General features: G+C 36.9%; 2 protein-coding genes across 3 annotated transcripts in view; one reads left to right on the top strand and one right to left on the bottom strand.

Annotated features, from left to right (window-relative positions):
* The window catches only part of LOC106876489 (tRNA (guanine(6)-N(2))-methyltransferase THUMP3), a 1,026,994-nt gene extending 1,013,802 nt beyond the window's left edge, over positions 1 to 13,192 (bottom strand). The window contains exon 1 of the mRNA XM_052970899.2: positions 12,056 to 13,192. Within this exon, the coding sequence (XP_052826859.1) occupies positions 12,056 to 12,256 (201 nt within the window). The 5' untranslated portion in view covers positions 12,257 to 13,192. The remainder of the gene's footprint in view (positions 1 to 12,055) is intronic.
* Positions 13,193 to 13,478: 286 nt separating this feature from the next.
* The window catches only part of LOC106874473 (ribitol-5-phosphate xylosyltransferase 1), a 435,359-nt gene continuing 431,883 nt past the window's right edge, over positions 13,479 to 16,954 (top strand). For both annotated transcript variants that reach the window (XM_052970898.2, XM_052970897.2), the window contains exon 1: positions 13,479 to 15,220. In XM_052970898.2, coding sequence (XP_052826858.1) covers positions 15,082 to 15,220 — 139 coding nt within the window. In that variant the 5' untranslated portion in view covers positions 13,479 to 15,081. The remainder of the gene's footprint in view (positions 15,221 to 16,954) is intronic.

Raw genomic sequence — 16,954 nt, 5'->3', positions numbered from 1 at the left:
TTTACCATGGAGCAGCATTATAGAAGTTGCCATATCTTTGATAAGACTAAAGGATCCTTTCAACCCTGTATTGTCTACTTATTTAACCACTTTACAGGATGCATCTTATTGTGGCACCAGCACGAGTAAGGTTGTCGTGAACCCTGCAAGATAAAGGAGACCTCATTATACCGTTACGAGGTTTCAGTTCAAGCAGAGCCACAAGACCAAGAGAAAAGAAGGTAGAGAGGGGATCACAGAAGATGAATTGATGTGTAGCTAGGAGTATAAAGAGTCATAGTAGTCAGTAAAACAGTAAGCATGTGATGAATAGCTGAGGTGGCAACACTTGTGTGTGTGTGTGTCTGTGTGTGTGTGTGTGTGTGTGATGATTTAGTTGTATGAAGCATATTTTTTTCACAGCTAATAATACAAATTTTTTACTACCTTGCTAGCATGGAAAGCGGACGTTAAATGATGATGATGATGATGATGTTATAAAGTACCAACTCATGAAACTTGGATGAAAACTACTCCAAGGTAATGGGAACAGATGGCCAAATTATTAGGTGGGCACTTCTACAGCTTTCACTACATACCACCATGTATTCCTTTGCCAACCATATCACTCAATCAATTACTCTGGCTCTGGACTGTTGGTGTTGTAATATAGGGAAATAGTCACAGAAAAATAACTTATAAGAAATCCACACTATATACAACTGGAAAAAAAAAAAAAAAGACACAATTAACAAACTGAAAATTATCATCTGTGAGGTTTGCAATAAGGCAAATAATGCAAGACTTCAGCATTTCTTGGCAACAAGCTACACAGGGTCAATTGCATTTCTAATATGACCTTTGTTATTTTGTTGTGAATATTTTCTGAGATTTTTATATATGGATTGTCCATGCACAGGGGCCATCCGGACTCCCGTTTGCGCCGTGAACAGGGATTAATCTTCTATCTTCGCGCCACATGGGCTCAACTCCCCTCCACTCTTCATCTAACCCCCTCCTCCTGTCTCTCTCCCCCACCCATCTCTCCCCTCCCCCACCTCCTGCTCCGACTCCTACTTCTTTGTATGTCTCTTCACCTCTCTTCATACTTCTCTTCACCCCTACTCTTTCTCTCCTCTCTCTCACGTACTCCCCCCTCTCTCACTCTTACTCTCCTACTCTTACTCTTCCCCCCCCCATACCCACCTTCCCCTCTTTCTCTCCCCCCCATACCCACCTTCCCTCTCTTATACCCACCCACTCTCCTCTCCCATACCCATCTTCCCCCTCTCTTACATCCACCTTCCCCTTCTCCCTCCTCGTCAACACCCCCTCATAAGCTCATCCCACCACACCCCTACTCTACCTTCCCACTCCACCCCATCCAATTCCTTACACCCACCACCCACCCCACTCTCAGCCTAACCCACACCTTCCAACACCCTCACATCACACCACACCAATACCCTCGCATCACACCACGCACACCACACCAATACCCTCGCATCACACCACGCACACACTACAACTGACCAACTACTTTCTCCCTTCCCCATTTTCACACTACATAAGTCAAGATCACCAGCATTCTACCTCCCACACACAGCCCCTTGTTCCCGATCACCGTTTGTTATCTCCCCCTTTCTCAGCTCTCCTGAAATAAGAATTTCTAACTTCCGGTCAGTCATTATTATGATCGGCCATTATTATGATTGACCGTTGACTGAACACTATTCAATTTTTTTTCTCCGTGTTTTTCTCCTTGTCTCCGTATTCTTTCTGTTGAAGAGCCTAGCTCGAAACGTCAAAGACTTTCCGTATTCCCGAGCGTCATACTAATACATCCTTTTGTTATTTACACCACCTGTCCTCGTCTGTTGTTATTATTTGTATATTCTCCTATATATATATATATATACATACATACATTACATTTTGCCTTTTACGCATATAGTCATTGGACTGGCCATTGTGAGACACCACATGCAAAGGTTTAGTCAAATCAATGCCAGTACTTCTATTGGTTTCTTTTCCTGAACTGCTAAGTGACAGGGACACAAACTAACCAACACCAGTTATCGAGCAGTGTGACCTCACACACATGATGGGCTTCCACATTTCCCATCAACCAAATTCACTCATAAGACATTGGTTGACACAGGGCTATAATAAAAGACACTTGACAATGTGTCACACAGGACTGAAACCAACAGTTGTAAAGCAAGTTTTACAACCACCCAGCCATGCCTGCATCTATTTTACTTTGTTTCAGTCATCTGTGGCCATGCTGGGGCACGACCTCGAAGAATTTTAGCTGAATGAATTGAAACCATGTTGTTTTTTTTAAACTTGAGACTTCTACCTGTCTCTTTTGCCAAACCACTAGGTATTACAATTGTTGAAGGGCAGATCTTCAGTTTCTTGGAGTCTAAATTTGACCCTTACACATACAAATGTAAACTAATTCTAGCTGTTATATTTCAGAGTCACATTAAAGACATTGATAATAATGATACAAATGTAATGAACTGGAAGATGTGGGGAGAATGAAAGGAACCCACCATCAAAAGAGAAGAGAATATTTCAGACAAGTGAAGATGTTGATAATTAAAGAAACAACAACATCCAGGACATTGACCAGCACTGACATGACCAACCCCTGTAGCTACCATTTTCATATTTTTCTCATCTATTAGGAAATTCAGCATTATATTGTCACTACAATTTTATCCTTGTTAGAAGTGTGTTAAAGAAATTTTCAAATGCAAAACACACCTTCAACAGTTTGCTAATCCTGCGTCAAAAAAGGAAAAAAAGACAACAAAAAAACTAATAAACATTAAAGAAAAAAAAATTTTTTATTTCAAATTGCTGTTTTAAAAAATTAGTTTCCAGATTGTATTTTTATTTAAAGAGAAGAAAATCCAAGAATTAATTTTATTGTTAAACTTCTTACTTACCCAAGATAATGTCTTGATTCTAAATACTATTTGATTCCATTGTGTTGATGTAAATCTTTTACTTATTTATTCATTTGTTAATGATTTATATATACGTAGGGCAAAAGTGTTAGGAAAGGACTCTGCCTATAAAAAGACTGAACCATTTAAGCTAATGTTCTAACCTGCAAAGCTGTCCAATAAAATGAGTCAGACAAAGAGAAATACCGACAGAGAATGGGAGAGAAAACATAAGCCATATCAATGTCACTTCATAAACTTATTCTAAAAACAATTCAAAATGGAAAACGGACATTAAATGATGATAACAAGACAAGGAAAATGAAGAAAACGACATTAAATGATGATGATAACAAGACAAGGAAAATGAGGTTTTCTAGTGTAATCTAGTGGGTAATATAAAACAAATTCTAATTCCTTTGTACATATTGGTTTACAAATGAAAATCGTAAATTAAAGCCAACAGACACTGATCATTCATCACCTGCCAGATATCAGCCGATATATATCACATTAGTTTCCCCCTTTCTCGTAAATTACATATATTGAAAAATCTGAAGAATTTTAAAGAAAAGGAATATTTTAGTAAGCCTTCGGCAAATGGAATTCTGTTACAATTAGACATTTTCTTCTTTTTCTACAAAACATGCAGTTTAGATGTGCAAAAGGAGTGCATTATTTTTTAATGGGTTTAGTCAATGGATTGCGACCATGCTGGAGGTTTTATATATTCTAAATTGGTCCCTGCACTTAGTCTTACTTATTCTACCAGTTGTTTATAACCAAACTGCTAAGTTATGAGAACAGCATTTGCCAAATGGTCAGAAGACACACACACACGTGTGTGCACGCATGCAGGTAAGGTTGTGTGGCATATAGTCATTGGCAGAGGTGCATAGCTTAAAAGTTTGCTTCTCAACAACAGGTTTCGGATTAAGTTGTTCCAATGGGAGGCTTCTTGGGCAAGTATCTTCCACTATAGATGCTGCCTGACCAATATCTTGGTACTGAATTCGGTAAACAGAAACTGTATAAAGCCCATCATTTGTGTTTGATTATGTATGTGTGAATGCTTATGCACTGTACTTGGTATGAAAAAAAGGACCGAGCTGTGGACAGTAAGGTTTCGATTTCTCTATCAAGAAACTCTTCTATTTCTGCACCTTTCAAAAATGAAAACCCCTTTACTTGAAAATAGGTAAGGGTTAACAATAGGAAGGGTATTTGACTACACAAACAATGCCTCGATAATTTTTATTTGTTTCCCCATGATAGCATCAAAAAGCTAAAATAATGAAAGAATATATAGGACAAACTTCTGCAGTTTCCATCAAACATAATTGATCAAAGAATTGTCATGGGACTGACCTAAAAGTTGTGAAGCAAACTTTTTGACCACATTATTATTTACCTGTGTCTATTATGAAATATTGTTGAATTGATTCTGGTATATTAGTGCTCTGTTAATCTTCAGGATTTCTTTCTTGATTAGATCATCAGATGTCCCTATACAGTGCTGGTTACAATATGCTTCCATTCTTCTCCATTTGAACCTGAAATATTTAACTATACTGTCTTCCAGTCATCATGAATGTCTGATCTGATTTCTTGGATATCACTCAACAACTGCTCAAGTTCATTACTTGTCCGTAAACCTTGTTACATGTTCGGCTGAGCAGACCATGTGCTTTCGGTTTTCCACTTTGCTTAAATAAGCTCATTTCCGATATGGATCCACAACACTATTCCAGGCATGGATCTTTCCATAAGCTTCAGAGTCAGAGTTATTCCCTGTTTTCCCTTCTTCATTATAATCCCTGTCTTGCATATAAGAGTGGATGTAAGGGGGTACGATTGAAGAGACTGGCATATAGGGTCTTGTCCAGCTGTGCCTGGAACCCATCTGAAAGCTAAAGCTTTAATCCGTTAGCATTTTAGATTATAGATTATTCTGTCAAATGCAATGCTTATTCAGTAACGTTGTTTTGAATAAATATTGCATTATCTCATAGTTTCAAGATTTCAAAGAGACAATTGTGTATCTTTACAATAACATTGTAGGTTATGTGTGAGAAGCTGGATCTGGTCAATTTGAACATAAAACAGGTAGACTATTTGGGCTGGATATGGCTGGCTTAAATGTTAAAGGGTGAAGTAATATTAATGCATTTCATTCTGTTCTTACTTTGCAGGAGATTTCGGCATACATTTACTGTCTGTCCATTACTAGACCCACTCATCTCAATTTCACAGCTTCTCAACACATACAGCCTTGTGCTACATTTTCAGACCACATGTACTTCACTGACATCTACTGCTAGCCTCTGGGTGTGCAGATATCATCATGATCTGCAGTTGATGTGAGGTTTCTGCATGGAGGAGGATGTCATCTAATGAACCGAGTGATGTGTTTTTCAGAATGAAACTCCAAGCCCTGTCCCTGAATGGGAAGCCAGGCAGCTGCAAGGTTAATCCCCAGAAGCTACCGAAACATATTTTCAGCTGGGCGTACTGAAGCAACAAGAAATGAAGAGCTTTGCTGAAGAATGCGTGCTGCCTGGTCTGAGAAATGAGCCCCGTGCCCTTAGCAACCACGAATGCAACATCGTAACCACTGAGTCACACCATCCAAGTATTTGTAATGGCTCCTAATGACGATTTAGCACGAGGGGAGACCTGATGAACTTACTTGTAATTATGCTGGTATTCAACAGGGATAGAGTTGAAATGGTTCCAACCAGTTGATCCATGACATCATCACATACAGAAGCTGACAACACTCAAATAATCTGAGACAATCATATACCCAAACCATGATAGGGAAGGCCTGAGATCAAAGGTATTCAAGTGGTAACCATCTTATGTTTATATATGTCTAAGAATGCATTGTCATATGCATCCTTCCTTTTTAATAAGAATACCTTTTAATAGGATTTGAGGAAATTTAGCTTTTATTTCTTGCAAGCTGTACAACCATAGAGAGGTTTTTCTCATAGAGGCAAATGGTTGCACATTTTTAAAGGGCTCCATGAGGCAGCATTAATAACATAAGTGAAGTGAAATAACTTTAACCAGGAAGTGAAACCAACAACAATGCAAACTTGTATTGCTGGCAGCTTAACTTCTGCTTTATGTCTAATTATTATTTATTTATTGTTTCTTTATATAATGGGTTACAGACAAAAATACAATTTCCAAGACAAAGCACGCTATTTTAAAGTCAAAGTAAGATTTATTTTCTATGAAATTGCTATTGAAAGAATCTAATAAAGTCTAGATTCTATTATATCATCTGTTTAATTGCCTATCAGAATTGGAGGCTTAAGACAGGACAGGTGAGCTCACCATTATGTGTTACCAAACAATTGATTAGCCTAGTGAAGTGTTTAAAATATAGTTGTCTAATTCTTCAGATAGATAACAACACCTCCTCAACATTATGGGACATCTATCAAATTAATAGCTATGAAATTTGAATTTCCTTCCACCCTGTTTGCATCTTTAAGAAATCTTAGTCTTATAATGACATTCACATCTAGGAATTTGGCTGAATGAAATGGTGATATGATGTTTAAATCTTTTGTTGACATTACAATCAGATGCTTGGCACTTTCGAAACAAGGGTTAATGATAGGAAGCAGCATCCAGTAGAAGACTCCTGCTTCCTTTAAAGGTCTCGATCAAACAGATGAGCAAATTAGAGTAACCTGGTACTTGGATGGTCGGTATTCATTTCATTGACTCAGAGGAACAGGAAACTGAACAGAGTTGAGCAGAATTTGAACTCAGAAGGGGGAAAAAAGTTAACAACCATTTCTCCAGACACACCAACTTTGCTGTCAATCTAATGGCTGTGGGGCTAAGAAGCTTCCATAGCACCTTGGGTGTCTTCTCGTATAGCCCCAGGCCAATCAAAGTCATTGTATGAGTAGATTTGGTAGATGGAAACCGAAAGAAGTCTTTGTGTGTGTTTATATATATAATGAGTTTCTGTCAACCAAATCCATTCACAAGTCTCTGATCAGCCCAGGGCTATACTAGAAGATACTTGCTCAAGATACCATGCAAAGCAAGCTTCTTAACCAAGCCTGCATCTATGCTATCTTATATTTTCATGTGTTTTTTAATATGAAGTTTTGTTTTGTTTTAGAAAGCTGTCGATGCGTCGAGATGAAGAAAAAAAAAAGTTACTAAATCATCATGGTAATAAATAATTACCTACTCAAGTTGTATTGTTATGACAATGGCATCAGTGAAAGTCTAAAGTGATGATCAATAATCCCAACGAAGACCCGAGTTATAAACCAATTCCACAGAGTAAAACCATACAACTTCAAAGTTCTAAAATAGTTATTTACAAAAATGAATGAGTTATTACATGTTGGAACCTAATGTGGCTGCCTTCAGAATTAATAAAACAGCATTTAGTAACTAAGTCTAATAACTGTGGGTGGGTGTAGTATATGGCAGGCAATTGAAGTTCACAAGACAATCCAATCTGGGGATTTTATTAATTTTCCTTTTATATGGCAGAGTGGCTAAGAAGCTTGATTCCAGCCACATGGTTTTTGATCCCACTCCACTATGTGGCATCTTGGGTGTCTTCTGCTACAGCCCTAGGCTGATTAAACCTATTAATGGAACACACTGTATGTGCATGCGCCTATATAAAATGTTTATTTGCACACACACGTGTGTACAAGCGTATACAAATACATAGATTCCAATCTTTCATAAAAACATATCCAGTAGATATGGTGGCGGGGGTATATACCAGGCATGGGAAAAGGTTAGGGTTGGTGCTCAGGAAGGGCATCCAGCCAAAGAAAATCTGTCTCAAATTCTGTGAGATCCCTGCAAGCAAGGAAAATTGGACAGTAAACGTTTGTATGATAGGAGGAATAGAAGGGGATAATTTCTTGAGCTGTAGTTGTATGAGTGGATGACAATTCAAAACATATACTCTCCCTAATCATCCCATCAACCAAATGCAACAAACTCTCCTGGATTTATTCACTGCTGAGTAGTTTTCCTTATTAATTCAGAGTAGACTTATAAAAGCAGACTATTAGAAACATATGGCAAAATGAATCAGTTTTCTTCTCATCTGGAAGCTGTGAAATAATAATTCTGCGGATGAGATATTTTTACATAAACTGAATTTTTAATTATAAAAATGTGTGGTTGCTTCTGTAATGTTTGTGCTTTATTGCCAAAACCTAGACATCACTCTCAATCTATTTTTTTCATGACTAAATGCAGACAAGATAAATAACACCTTGAGTATAATGGAGATAATGAGACTCGAATAACATGAAATTATGACCTGCTGCTTGTTTATATAATGTTTCCAGTCTTTAACTTGAGATTTTCACTTCAAAATTATGCAATGAGCACAGCGATAGCCTTGAAGGAGAGAGAGGGAAAGGGGCAGTGTTACTGCATTACAACCCTGTGCTTCTGGGTTAGATTCCACAGTGAATCTCTTTAAGAAAGTATTTTCCACTAACCAATGTCTGGTCAGTGAAATCTTCTAGATAGCATGCATGTGTGTGTGGGTGGATATTGTAAATATATACCATATTTGATAACTTATAAGGAGCACAAACTTAAGATGTACTTCAATTTTGGTTATCCAGGTCTTGAACCATTCCATACCAGTAATACTGGACCTTATAAACACTTAGTGCTTATAGGAAAGAGGCAAACTTTCTGAGACATTTTTTGAAAAGCACGTTTTATAAATAATGTATGTGTGTGGCCTTGTGGTCAGAGTGTTGCACTCAATATCTAAAGAACAGGGTCTTAATTCCCGAACTGAGTGGCATGTGTTCTTGAGATAAAGCATTTTCATACTGCTCCAGTCAATTCAGAGGTAAATGGGTGACCCTCCAATGGACTAGCCTCCTGGACAAGGGAAATATTGGCCAGCTCCTGCAATGAACTAGCCTTCTGATCAAAGGGAACACTGGCCAGCTGCTGCAATGGACTAGTCTTCTGATAAGGGGAATATTGGCCAGCTGCTGCAATGGACTAGCCTTCCAATCAAAGGGAATATTTGCCAGCTGCTGCAATGGAGTTTTGTTGCGTGGGTTTTTTCTTCTTCTTTTGCACGTTATTTCGTAAGCTTTCAACAAATATGACATCAAAATCACATGTAAATTGGGCTCCTTTCCTCAGAAAAGGAAAGATTTGGCTGCTATTTCTTGCATGCTCTGCTACCACGTAACGGGTATTTTGGTTCCTTTATTGCAAATAGCTGTTCGTGGTAGCATGGCGTGTAAGAAATAGCAGCCAAATCTTTGGAGGTGAGACACGTCGAACGCATCGTTTTGGGTATTCATACCCCCAAAACCCCAAATATCCCAGTAACTACTGGTCCAATTTACGAGAAACTTGTTTTATTCTGTTTGTATTCACATTTATGGGGCACTTTACTTTCAGAGTATTTTCCCATTATGCACCAGTTTGGCTGTGTAACACTGCAAGCAAGATTGAACTTCACATAGTATATAGATATAAAAAAAATTTGCCCAACAAAGTAAGATCCATGCCTTCACCCCACAACCCACCCATGATGTTTCCCCTCCCCTCCATTCTCTCTTATGCATCTAGATTTTTCATTTTACACCAATTTTGAATGATAGTATGAAGTATTGATGTTGCTGGTGTTATTGTGTATTTGTATCAAACTAAATAGTATTTCTTTTGCTCACAATTTAAAATTGTGAAATCAAAATGCAGCATTTCCCAAGTTAGACTAAATGAAGTAGTGTGATATAATTGCTTGAGAAACAGGACAAGACATTGGAACTATAAAAGGTTGTAACTCTACCTTATGATGTCTCTGTTCCTTTCCTTCTGGCTTGGCATAGTTTTCACAGTTGGATGCCCTTTCTAATAAAAACCACTTAACAGAATGAACAGAGTGGACTTCATCAAGCTTCTCAGATGTGTGAGAGAAGTTATGTTTGACAAAGCTAAAAATTTCAATGGGATTGCAATTTTTAGTCCATTAAGAACTAAACTGATGACTGTGATACCTTGTCCAGCTCACAAAGTTTCCTGCTGTCATCATAAGCTTCCTACAGCTAAAACGTGTCCAGCATTGTTATATATATTGAACAAACATGCAGTTCACCCTCACTCCAATGCATCTAATTTTGATTTTAGAATTATCTTCCATTTCTTTCTTGATAAATTATAATTAAAACTAATGATCTTCACTCCATTTCAGGTGAAATTTTGATTAAATATTTTTCTAGTTGACTACATTATGTTAACTTCTATTTAACTGTCTAATTCATTTTAATTGGTTATTTATACCTATTTGGCTTGCTATATTTACACTTAACTACGCCTTTCATGCAGAAGGCTTCCCTGGGTAATTCACATGCTAATTTGTAATTGCCTGATTGGTGACCATTTTCCACCCAGATAATCATAATATTCTCTACCAACTTTCAGAGCAGTTGTAGCTGTACCTACAAAAGGACTCATTCCCATTCTAGGTCTCCAAGTTATTTTTTAATCAACTTGGATTTTGGAGTTTTCATCAGTCTTATCAATTACTTTATTTAGCCTAATTTTAATAGATTTAGACATACTTTTAGGAATAAAGGTACGTTAAATGATGACGATGCTGTTTAGCTCAGAGGCAGTAAATTAGCAGAGTCATTAGAGCACAGGACAAAATGCCTTGCGGGATTTGTTCCAGCTCTCTGCACTTCAAGTTCAAAACTGACTAATGCCAACTTTACAGACCAGTGGATTGATGAAATTGTTAGAAAGAAGCAGCAAGGAATTGGTTACAGCGCATTTTGTGATGGAATTTTGGGGTTATAGACTTAAGTGGTGGTCAGTTTTATACCACCACCTGGTTCATGGGTGCTTTTAGTAGTAGCCACAAACCATAGACCTAGCCAGAATGCCCTGTTGCATGGAAGCAAGCCAGATATCTGGTTTGAGGATATGTTCTTCATTTTCATGCACCAGTGAATGGCAGCTCCTGAGAAAAAATGTGAAAGTCATGTGACCTGCTCTTCCCCGTCTAAACAGTAGCAAAGAGAAAACTGCACTGGTCCTTTTGGACCCATTGCTTGTTTGCCATCAGCCTGCAGCCAGGCTAGGAGACCAACTTGAAGAATGAATCAACTCCAGTACTTATTCTTTCAGTCTCTTTCGTCGAACTGCTAGCTTTCAGGGGCAAACGCACACACACATATACAAGGCAGGCTTCTTTCAGCTCCCGTAGAAGATACTTGGGTGATCTTTCAATACCACTACGAAATGTCGGCCTTTTCCGTAAAAAGTGTTGGAGGAAAAGAGGGAAACGACGTCGTAAACCCGAAAGAGACAGAGAGTGCGATTTCTTTTGAAGGGTTTAGGGTTACGGTTAGGGAATTCCGTCCCTAACCGTAACCATAACGATACTTGCCAAAGTGACAAGCATACCACGATAGGTTGGGTGCGGCCTGAAGAGGATTTTATTGCTAGCAGCTCACCACAGTGACACTTCCTCTTTCGTTTTAAGATAAGTTCTTGACAAAAATTGTAACTCGCGACACACAAGTGTAAACATAATTTACTTTTTTTTTTTTTTTACTATCCCTTCAGGTGCATGAAGACACTACGAGTGGGAGCTGTCAGCTGCCTCAACTTAACAATGCTTGTTCCCTAACAGTAGGTTACTAGAAAAGTTAGGACGTAGGGCGAAACTCGGTAATTAGTTAACCCCTTACGTTCAGAGTTCAAAATCATGCTGAAATAAAATTTTATTCTTTATTTTTCTGACAGTCAATAAAAGAAAAAAAAAATGCTAATGAAGTAGCGACGATAATTTTATCGTTCTTTAATCCATTTTAAACGTGACAGAAATATGAGAGGTGTAACTCGATCGATAGTCGAATGTTTGTAAACAAACAACGTTTAAACGAAGTGTTAGAGGAAACGGCAGAGAAAGAGAAATAAATTAATAAATAAATACATTGCAACATTTTTATTCCATTTAGGGGTACTTCTGAAAAAGGCAAGAATAATGAGTAGTATCTTATGGAAGTGTTAGAGGAAGTTTTAGTAAAACAAATTGTTGCCAAAACAGCTGCAATGGCGCTTACCTTGGACGTGTTCTTTACGGGCAAGCGTATCACTATGTGTCCGTGGCCGACACGAACCTTTTCTACACCTAATACTTCTTTGGCTTCCTCACTGGCCACTTTTTCGAAGCCGGTACACACGGTGCATTGTACTTGACACCATTCGTCGGCGTCTTTATCAGTCAACATAGAAACAGCATGACTACTCATGGGGGTCGCCATTTTATAGTGTTGTACTCTCGTTTGTAGGGTCACGTGACAACGTCATTTCCCATTCTCAGCTTTTTGAAAGTGAGTGAAAACAACAACAACAACTAATTCTAATCAGTTCTATTAAAATATTAACACAGAAAATGAATTCAATCTTGTCAAAAGTCATTTGATAAACAAATAGAATGATTACTTCTAACAATAAAAAAATGATTGTCAATATTGAGCATACTTTTTTGTAAATTTATGGAGTGAAAGAATAGAAAATAGATATGAAACTGAACAATCTCACCAGTCGTTTTCCAAAAAGTGAATTATGTTGTTTTCCCGTAGTTTTTATGGAATAAATTCCTTTACATTTATGAAGCACTGATCTTTTATTTTTTAAAACTAGTCTTGTGAAAATAAAGAAAAAAATATTAGAAATGCATGCCTTATGTAATTAATTCAGAAGAGTTGATGATACATAAGTATTTACATACTGTCATACACAAATGCTATTACAAATATCAACATTAAAAAAAACAAACTTAACTCAAAATCATGCATATGAAAAAACAAAGTTAATGTTAACATTTAATGTAGCAACTTTTGAATTTTAAAAAAGAAAACAAAAATTTCAGAAAGGGCAAGATTACACATAAAAATTAAAAAGAAAAGTATTCTATTTTATAACTGATCATGTATGAAAATACAGTTTTTTGGTTTTTGAGTAGGTGGGATTTATATGAAAGTATAAATTGATTAAAATCGGTGGCGATCTTTGGAAAAAAATGTTGGGTGATACTTATTTATGGGTATTCATCCACTTCAACAAACTAGCAAACGAGCCTTCGAAATAGAGAGAAGAAAAGGAGAATTTAGTCAACAGTTTAGAGAAGCAATAACTCAACTGTAAATATGAATGAAAACGATGGGGGTGGGGGAGAATGATGGAGATGTAATGAAAGAAGAGAGAGGGTGAGGAGTGAATTTGATGTTGACATTACTGATAGGAAGGGGAGGAGGAGAAGAGAGAGTTAATATGTTTTATATAAAGAGGGAGAGGATAGTAAATACAGAGAGGAGTTAATTTATTGAAGAAGTGAGTAATTGAATAAGCGAGTGAGGGAGTAAAAGAGAGCGATAGAGAGAAGGAGGAAATGAGAGAGTGATAAAAGAGTAGGAGGTAAAAAGAAAGAGAGAGAAAGAGTTGAAAGGAAAAGAGTCATAAAAGAGTAGGAGGTAATGAGAATGACAGAGAAAGAGTGATAGAAGAGTAGGAGGTAAAGTGAAATGTAGAACCGAAACATAATGATGGTGGTGGTGGTGGTAGAGGAGGTGGCGGGACTGGAACAGGAAAAGCTAATTTGTTGACGGTATCGTGAGAGAGAGAGAGAGAGAGAGGAAAGTAAAAAGCAAAGCTGAAAAGTGTGGTTGCAGTAGCAGTCGGGGTAGTTGAGTATACTGCGATCTCCTGTTTGGTTAGAGATAAATAACAGAGAGAGAGAGAAAGTGGGAGAGAAAGACAGAGTTTTTTCCATCCAGGTCTTCCAAGTGACATGGTGGCGGTTGCAAGACAAACCAGAGTAATTGTGACGACGACGGCCAAGCAGTCAAAACCGTGAGAGGGAGGATAGTAGTTGTGACTATTTACAATATATATATATATGTATATATATATAACAACAACAATATATATATTCATATATGATATATACAACAATAATAATAAGCGATTGCACGACTAAACTATACACGGCCTACAATACAACATTCCCCCCTCTGACGACTTATTACACACTTTTGGTGTAAGCATGCAAATGTAAGCGGATCATATAAGCTTTGTATATTTCCTTTTTTTTTAAAGGATTATTTTCTTTATTGGAGCTGCTGGGGACCTGTGTCACGGGAGTGAGGGATACCACCACTATCACCAGCAACATTAGCACCAATACCACAATTTGGGGGTACCACTATTACCACCAACACTTCACAACAACATCTAACTAAACAACATTGCTGAAAAGCAAACGTTATCATCAAAGAAATCGATATATACATAATACATACATACATACATTCACACACACGTATATAAATAATGCTAAAGGTGTATATTGCATTCTATATTTAAGTGTTGCATGTAAATTATATATCTAGTATACACATTCACACACACACACACACATACTATACATACGTACACAGACACACATTCAGCAAGTACCGGCAACTGCTTACGAGATAGATCGCTTGTTTTAAAAGAAAAAAAAAATCCTTGCAAGGATTCAAAAGGAAAAATAATTGCGTTAACAACAACAACAACAACAACAACAGTGATAGTAGTCGTAGTCGTGGTGATGCTATAGCTTTATATTGGTGTCATCTCTGAAAGAAAGAAAAAGAAAGAAAAACGTCAACGATTTGCATTTGTATTTATTGAACTGGAACCGATAGTATTACAAGCATATGTGTTATGTGTGAAAAGAAAAAAAAAAAAAGCTGAGAGATCAAAAACAAGCTTTCAGTGTGTCTGAAATTATTATTATAGTTTAGAAAGAGGTTTATGTGTTACAGAAGGAAGGAAGGAATCAGTTGAGTCGGGGGACGAATCGTAACAAAGACGGAGAAAGCCGAACATTGCTTTTATTTTATTTCTTACTCAGCTTTTTAAATCTTTTCTTTTTTTTTCAAAACCAAAATTTCCAGGATGTGAATGGAGCAAATTTAATGTCATAATGATCCAAACCTAAATTCTATACAGAGTATAAAAAAATCTTTAATAATTTTGGCATCGAAAGAAACACTTGAAAGTAAAGCAGACGACACTAATTTCGTCTGGGGATGGCGACACTATGAGGGTATCGTTCAGGAAAGTTGTTTACTCTATTCTTGGTGCTTACTTCCTACTTACGTGTTACACGGGATATTTACTTGTGAGGAGGAGACTGGCACGAAGTCGAGAAGATTACGCCAGGGTTCAACAGTTGGCAGGTAGGCAAACCACACACATCTATATATCTAATATCTATACATCATCGCACACAACGCACTTGTCCATCTTTACAATCTGTTTATAAAATATTTATTGTATTTAAACAGGAATTTTTTCACTGAAATAAAACCCCGGCACATTCATCGATTAGTCTATGTCTTATTTTAAACAATCCCTTTCTTAACTTTTATGTGATCCTTACATTTTTGTCTCCAAACAAGGATAAAGTTTGTTGCTGAACAAATGGCAAGTAAATACCTGCACCACACACGATATAATATAATATATATATGGGCGATCGCCTATATATGTATGTGTATATATATATGACATGAGTATATGGCATATATAATAACTACATTTATGACATGATTATAAATCTGATGTCACATCTTCTAGGATGACATTTGTTGCATAAAATATATTATTTTCATATGACATTAGCTCCATTCATATATAGACACACACCATAATTTGTTTCGCAACATTTTGGAGAAAAACCATGTGTTTTTCAGCAAATATTGATGCATTTTATTGGAAGCACATTCCTTAAATCCGCGTGTGTGTGTCTGTGTGTGTCTCTTTCTTGCACCATGTCGAGGTGTGTCGTCAGCAGCGGAAAACTTGGCACTGTTTTTATTTACACAACTCATAACAACACAAACGGGTATCATAATAATAATATGAGTGACAATTGGTTGTAGCTGATCCATTAAAAGAATTGTAGTTTACAAAATACACACGTATGCAAGTGTTTAACACAGAAAACAGCAGACAGATCGAGAATTCATGCAAAGTTTAGTTTTTAACTGCAACAACAATGTTGTCTGTTGTCGTGAAATAAACCTCCGTGTAATGTGTATATGTAGTATGAGTGCGTATACACACATGTACGCACATATATATACATAGAAAAAACATTGATGTGAGTGTACATATGTGTTTGTCTATGTATACACAGACGATTCCGATCCCTCAGAACCTGGACCCAACTCTACACCAAACTCTGGCAAATTAATCATTCAATATACAAATATACTCCACTCTATAAGTATTATTGCGTACTAGTTTTCTAGTCATCATCAAGTAATCTATATATATGTGTGTGTGTGTATGTATGTATGTTGCATATATGTATATTGCATATGTGAATGTATTATTGAGAAATAAGCTGAAATATTCGAAGAATCTATGGAAACCGAAAGGCTTTCTGTAACACCATTCCTTCCTTACATCCACTTCGTGTCTTGTTACAAAGTTTGCAATGAAATTGAAGACGAATAATTCGAAGCATTTTCTCACTCTCCACTTCTTGTTTTTAATGGTAGATTCGGGCTAAATTCTTGTCTGTTTATTTATTGTTTATTTTTATTATGTGAAACTAATGTTTCTGTGGGATTCACCATTAATCTTCCACTTCTAAAATGTTTATCGTTAACGCCAAACGACGTGTGAGGATGTCATCTCTCTCTCCCTATATATATATATATATATATATATATATATATATATATATTATAGAGAGAGAGAGAGAGAGAGAGAGAAAGCTTATATATGCATGTCTTCATATATACTATATATACATAAACTATAGTATCAGTACAGCGTGGCCCATGGGTAAATAAATATTCCTAATATCATACTGTATCATGTACACACACACACACGCAGACAGTCTGTCATACACACACACACACACACATGTATCTTGATTATCAGACTTGACGCACTTG

Source organism: Octopus bimaculoides, chromosome 9 (assembly GCF_046866305.1).
Source record: "Octopus bimaculoides isolate indiv1 chromosome 9, ASM4686630v1, whole genome shotgun sequence".
NCBI lineage: Eukaryota > Metazoa > Mollusca > Cephalopoda > Octopoda > Octopodidae > Octopus > Octopus bimaculoides.
Note: the sequence above shows the minus strand (reverse complement) of the source record. Positions and strands in the feature narration are given on the sequence as shown.